Source organism: Chlamydomonas reinhardtii, chromosome 1 (assembly GCF_000002595.2).
Source record: "Chlamydomonas reinhardtii strain CC-503 cw92 mt+ chromosome 1, whole genome shotgun sequence".
Lineage (NCBI taxonomy): Eukaryota > Viridiplantae > Chlorophyta > Chlorophyceae > Chlamydomonadales > Chlamydomonadaceae > Chlamydomonas > Chlamydomonas reinhardtii.
Window position 1 is genome coordinate 4,165,524 of NC_057004.1, and position 6,000 is coordinate 4,171,523.

General features: G+C 62.6%; 2 protein-coding genes across 2 annotated transcripts; one reads left to right on the plus strand and one right to left on the minus strand.

Moving 5' to 3' along the window:
* Nucleotides 1-32: 32 nt before the first annotated feature.
* CHLRE_01g027500v5 (uncharacterized protein) lies at nt 33-1,764 on the plus strand. The gene is made up of 3 exons (XM_001689509.3): nt 33-243; nt 617-731; nt 1,065-1,764. Exons 1-3 carry the CDS (start codon nt 91-93, stop codon nt 1,271-1,273), a joined length of 477 nt encoding a protein of 158 aa, XP_001689561.2. The 5' UTR covers nt 33-90; the 3' UTR covers nt 1,274-1,764.
* A 12-nt stretch (nt 1,765-1,776) lies between these two features.
* CHLRE_01g027550v5 (uncharacterized protein) lies at nt 1,777-6,000 on the minus strand. Its single transcript, XM_043058584.1, has 9 exons — nt 5,880-6,000; nt 5,483-5,589; nt 5,078-5,168; nt 4,548-4,718; nt 4,108-4,171; nt 3,645-3,840; nt 3,357-3,448; nt 2,864-3,057; nt 1,777-2,645 (listed from the first exon to the last, which is right to left on the minus strand). Exons 1-9 carry the CDS (start codon nt 5,976-5,978, stop codon nt 2,514-2,516), a joined length of 1,146 nt encoding a protein of 381 aa, XP_042928498.1. The 5' UTR covers nt 5,979-6,000; the 3' UTR covers nt 1,777-2,513.

Sequence of the window (6,000 nt, forward strand, 5' to 3'; positions counted from 1 at the left end):
CTATGATGCAATGTACAGTATAATAGGTGCATGTTAAACCATTAAACACGTACACATAGTTTCAAGCCGCTTGCCTGGACCACCTGAAGAATGCTCAAGTTCGCCAACCGCGCTAACTCCGCTGGCGTTAGCCTGACAAGCCGTGGGAAATCTGCACAGATACGAATTAACAGCTCCTTGCCCGGACCATGCACTATCGCCACGGAAGGGCCGGTGCGGGGACCGGGGACGTGTGTGTTTGAGGTGCGTCAGCGGTCGTGACCGCCACGGCCACCGGCCGCGCCTCCGGGGCTTCCATGCGCGCCAAAACCCTTCCAAACTGGGATTATAGTCATTGTGTTTGTGCTGGAGCGCATCCTTCAGCGACTGCACTGGGCGGCTCTTGGGAACCAGGCCAGGGCAGGAGCGTGTTGCTGCTTGCCGCCAAGCCGCAACGGGCTGCTGGACTAGATGCCCCTGCCTTCCCTACGCCCCGTTCAAGCTGCCGCATACTTAAATCACGACAATTTTATGACACTCGTACACGTAAATGAAACGCATGCACGCGTGAACACGCACGCACGTATGCTGTTTCCCTGAAAGCAATACACGCACGGACGCACGCACGCTCACGCAGGTGACCATGCCCAAGAAGGGCGTGCGTACGGCTGTGGGGTTCATGGAGACCCCGCGCCAGGAGTACATGACGCCCGACTACCTGCGGGCAGGATACGTGTCGTACGGCGGGGCAGGTGCGGCGGCCTGGACATGCGGTCTCGCGCAAGGGGAACAGCTGGATCTTACACGTGCAATCGGAGGGAAGGCTTACAAGGCTACGGTACAAAGGGAAGGCTGTGGCTGCTATGCCCGCGTTACAGACTCCGCCGAGGCCCTGGAGCCCTGGGACCTGGGGTCTGTGCACGCGCGGCTCGGCAATGCAGGAGTGCCGTGCCGTATCTGCGAAACGAGTGTCACCAGCAAAATGTTTGCGGACTTACGGTACATGCCCAGCAACCTTCATCTTCCTTCCACAACCTGCCTTCCCCTCCTGTGCGCTTTCCCCCCTTCCTCTCCCCTCCCCGCAGGCTTCATCTACCCTGCCAAAGCCATGAGTCGGGCCAGCTACGGCGAGGGCGACACCATCAGCTGCCAGCTGGACTTCGACGCGGGGCGGGTTACCTTCTTCGTGAACGGCCAGGAGGCGGGCGGCGCGCCGTGGCGGGGGGCGGCCGAAGCCTACCCGGCCGTGTCGGTGTTCCCGGGCGACCTGGTGTGTGATGTGGTGCTCGAGTGATTGAGGAGGCCGGGAGCGTGCGGAGTGTGCAGGGGGGTGAGCGTGTGTGAGGGGCGTGTTGTGAGAGGCTTGTGTGTTGCATCTGTGAAAGGCGTGTGTGAGGCGTGTGTTTGGTGTGGGCCTGTTGGCAGGTATGAGTGAAGAGTGTGCGATCACAGAGAGCGTGTGAGCGATACGGGTTGTGACTGAGCGCCTGCGTTTGGCGTGCGAGTGCCGAGAGCAAACGGGACAGGCGATGGGGGGTGGAGTGCGACGGCGGGATTCGCGCACGGGAGGAGGGTGTAAGCCGGAGGGGGGTGGGGAAGCGTGGCGTGCGCCCTGCTTGGAACTTGGCAGAGTATGCGCGCCCCCAAGGCCAGGTGCAGGGATGCGTCCATGACAGCTGAGATGCCCTGACCCCGAGGCCCTAGCCAGTAGCCAAGGTGGCTGGATGAGAGTGACTGAGTGTGGTGTTGACTGTTTTGTGCTGTCGTGCCAAGCCTGTTCAGCTGGCCCCCCCCATCGAGTAGGACACTGTGTGGCACTGCGGCTCAGCTGACACACGGTGCATTCACATTCGCATTTCAGCATTTCAGTGACATTGGCTTGCAAGTCGGAGACTATCAGCCCAAGAAGTGTCTTGCTCCGGGCCCGGATGCATGCCCGTATCAGCCAAATATGCTTATCAGTCAAAGCTCGCAAGCTCAACGCCGGTGTCACTTCACGGCGCACACACGCATGCAAGAGAGTCCGCCGCAAGTGTCGCAGGGGCACGCTTCACCCATGATTTCACCATCCGATGTTCGTAACACGCCCAAGTAAATATAACTCAAAACTGCATATTGATTGGGGCCCGGCAGTGTATCAAAAGTCCCCATGTAGTCAGGCATGTGACCACGCGTGTAAACTTACCATAGATTATGGTCTCTGTGTGTCGCAACGTCGCAAACATTCCATTCAAGTGTCTTTCCCAGGCTTCAAGACATAACTTAGCCCACAACTGGCGGCACGGAAGGTGTGCGTATGACACAACGCCCCCGCACCTCCGCAAGCCTGCCATCCCAAGTTGGGGATCACCGCCTCTCCCCGCAAGACGCTCAACCTCCTGCACACCCAGCACGCATGCTGCTAAACCCCCTCCGTTGCGTCTTCCAAACACCCATCACCACCGCAGCAGCCGCAGACACGTTCCCGCACCAAGCCGTGTCCACGCCAAGCCCACACGTCCGACGCTGCTGCCGCGCTGCCGCGCTGCTGCCGCCTACACGGTCGCGGGCACCTTGGCGGCGGCCCCGGGGGCGCCGCTGCCGCTGCCGCCGCTGGGTGTGCGGCGCGTCACCCGCATGGAGAGGCCGTTGGCGGTGTGGATGGTGGCACCCGTGGCCATACCCACCTGCGGGAGGGAGGAAGGGCGGTAGAGAGGCACGCCGCAGTGTGTCACAAGCGTGTGCCGCGGCCCCAGTTGGCGGTTACATCGCGCACGCACAGACGCCACGCAAACCACACACAAACTCCCCACAACCCCCTACACCAGGCCCTCCCATCCCACCCCCAACCATTCAAACATCTTTGCAACCCCCAACCCCTTGCCCCTCCTCCCCCTCCCCTCACCTTCTCCGCCGGCACCGCCAGCCGGAACGTGAAGCGGCGCAGCAGCATGGCCGCCGCCACCGTGGCCTCGAACATGGCGAACTGGTCGCCCACGCACTTGCGCGCGCCGCCGCCAAAGGGGATGAAGGCGAAGTCGGAGGCGACCTCGTTCGGGTACAGCGCCGCGCCGCCCGTCACCGCGTCGGGCCGGTAGCCTGCGGGTGGGGTTGAGAGAGAGAATGCGAGTGTGTGTGTGTGTGTAGTGTGTGTGTGTGTGTGTGTGTGTGTGTGTGTGTGTGTGTGTGTGTGTGTGTGTGTGTGTGTGTGTGTGTGTGTGTGTGTGTGTGTGTGTGTATGTGTAAGTCGAGGGCGTGTCATGTGCGCAAGCATCGAGGGCTCTCAATGTTCGTGAACACTCATGTTTTCAAGTCCCCAAACACACACACACACACACACACACACACACACACACACACACACACACACACACACACACACAACGCCCATCACTCACCCGCCCACTTGCCCCCGAAGTCGGGGTTGGAGTTGGGCTCGAAGAAGCGCTCCGGGCGGAAGGTGTCGGGGTCCTTCCACAGGTAGGGAGACCTGCAGCGGAGGAAGAGGAGAGGGGGGGCGGGAGAGGTGGCGGCCGGTAATTGCGGTGCCGTGTGCTTGGCGGTTCCCCTGTTCACACATACGCCGCACCCCCCTTCCCCGGTCTTGGTTTCATTGCGCTTGGAGCGCAAGACCCCCACCTCCTCCACCCCGCACACCTCCCCACAGCCGACACACGAACACACACCTGTGCAGGTTCCACACGCTGATGAACAGGTCGGCGCCCTTGCCGATGGGGTAGCCGGCGGGGTCGCCGCGCAGGCCCGCCGGCAGCGTGTCCTCGGCCAGCGCGCGGCGGATGAGGATGGGAGGCTGCGGGTACATGCGCAGCGACTCGCCCAGGCAGGCGCGCAGGTAGGGCATGGCCTTCAGGTCTTCCAGGGCTGGGGGAGGGGGTGGAGGGAGGGAAGGGGTGGCGTGGGAGGGGGTGGAGGGAGAGGGGCGTGGGTTGCGTGGGGCTTGTGGGGCTTGTGGGGAGTGGAGCAGGAACGTGGGAGTATGAAGGAGGGGCGGTGTGGTGTGGCTGGCTGTCACCCGCTTGTAAGGCCCCCAGTTGAATGGGTGTGAGGCCCATCTTAATACTCGTTCACGGAGACGGCGCAGGCAGCCCCTCCCGCCTCCCTCCCTACTGGCCGCAGTCACGCACTCACTGGGGGTGCGGTCGCCGCACACGCGGTCCACCTCCTCCAACACCTTGGCCTCGGACTCGGGCGACTGGGGGCGACGGGGGCGGGCGGGAGGGTGAGTGGGCGGGTGGGTGCGAACAGCAGCGACAGAGGAAGCCCACGGGGTTGGGAGTTACAATTCTAAAAGACACTGCCCTAGCTGCTGACCTAGCACGGCGGTTCCCATAACGGACTCGCGCAGCGCGACGGAGGGGTGGCGCACGCAGCCCGCACCTAGCCAGCACCAGCAGCAGGCTGCGTTGGCGGCTTACAGCTGCAGCATATTCGCCACTGACAACACGCGACCGCAGGCTCAGGCAGAAAGCACCTACATCCATCAATACCCCCGCCCCGCCACCCCCCAACCCACACAGCCCAACCCCCCCTGCCCCCCTGCCCCGCGCCCCCCCCCCCGCCGCCCGCACCTGCACCAGGCAGAACATGGCCCACGTCAGCACGGCGGCGGTGGTCTCGTGCCCCGCGATGAGCATGGTCATGAGGTCGTCGCGCAGCTGCTTGTTGGTGGGCTCCTCGCCGCGCATGTCCACCAGGAAGCGCAGCAGGCTGGGGTCGGACACCTTGGAGTAGTCGCGGTTCTGTGTGGGGGTGTGGGGGGAGAGAGGGGAGGGAGGGGAGGGAGGGGTTGCGAGGTAGGGCAGGCCGTGTGTGTGTGTGTGGAAAGGTGTGGGCGTGTGGTGACATGCGTGCGTGCCGTGGTGTGGGCGACGAGGTTTTGCAGCATTGGCTGGCCATAGAGGGCACTGAACAACACGGACAGGTGGAGTGCATATCGCCCTCCGGCCTCCCTCCCTGCCCCCGCCCGCCACATCCACACACACATACACACACACACACACACACACACACACACACACACACACACACACACACACACACACACACACACACACACACACACACACACACACACACACACACACACACACACACACACCTGCAGCGCCTCTGCGTCCTCCGCCACGCGCGTGTCCCGCGCCTGTTTGATCAGGTTGTCCAGGCACTCGTTGATCACCTTGAGGTCAGCCCTGGGGTGGGGGAGGGGCGTGTGTGGCTGGATCCAAAGATATCCCAAGAAGATATCATGATGATGTCATGAGCAGGGTGCGCCAGCACCGAACCAGAGGCAGGGACATGGGGTTGCGAAGGGCCGAAGGTGCTGAGAGCAGTGCAACAAGTGGTCGATAGCAGCACGCCAAGTAAATGCAGCGCTATCGTTATGCAAAACGAGCCCTGTCCCCGCAGTTGCAAGTGAAAATGAACTACTCCACACACACACACACACACACACACACACACACACACACACAACCCCATCCCAACCCCACCCCCGCGCGCCCACCTGAACTTGGCCTGCCGCGGCACCAGCACGTCCGCCAGCGGCAGGTTCCAGTAGGGCAGGTAGAAGGTGGAGCGGTGCTCCGCCTCCTTCAACACGCCGTACACGGCCTGTGTGTGCGGCGGCAGGGGGAAGACAGGGAGAGGGAGGGAGAGGGAGTGGGAGGGAGTGACAGGGAGAGAGGTAGTGAATTACTGATGGTGGTTTGGGTCGGCTCAGAAGTTGAGCAGACGCGAAGTGGAAGGTTCGGAGTCTCGGTTTACTTGCACACGCTTCCGAATTTTTCAGCCCCCATGCCTCCAGGCCCCCACGACACGCTGCCCCCTTGGTTTGGTTTAGCTTGGGCTAGTATTTACAACCCCCCTCCAGCCCCCCTCCGCCAGTCCCCCGCCCCGCCCACCTTGATGACGGGCGATTCCGAGTTGATGGACCCGAAGTCGAAGTTGAACACGCCCAGTCCGATGATGTCCAGCCCCAAAGACAGGAACTCGCTCTCCATGTCCACCACCGCAGAGCGGGTA

Coding starts and splice junctions, on each gene's coding strand:
- CHLRE_01g027500v5 (XM_001689509.3), top strand. CDS start 91: ATGCTCAAGTTCGCCAACCGCGCTAACTCCGCTGGCGTTAGCCTGACA. Junction 244..616: donor CGGGGACGTGTGTGTTTGAG/GTGCGTCAGCGG, acceptor ACGCTCACGCAG/GTGACCATGCCCAAGAAGGG. Junction 732..1,064: donor CGTGTCGTACGGCGGGGCAG/GTGCGGCGGCCT, acceptor CCCTCCCCGCAG/GCTTCATCTACCCTGCCAAA.
- CHLRE_01g027550v5 (XM_043058584.1), bottom strand. CDS start 5,978: ATGGAGAGCGAGTTCCTGTCTTTGGGGCTGGACATCATCGGACTGGGC. Junction 3,449..3,644: donor AGCGTGTGGAACCTGCACAG/GTGTGTGTTCGT, acceptor CCTCCGCTGCAG/GTCTCCCTACCTGTGGAAGG. Junction 3,058..3,356: donor CTTCGGGGGCAAGTGGGCGG/GTGAGTGATGGG, acceptor CCCCACCCGCAG/GCTACCGGCCCGACGCGGTG.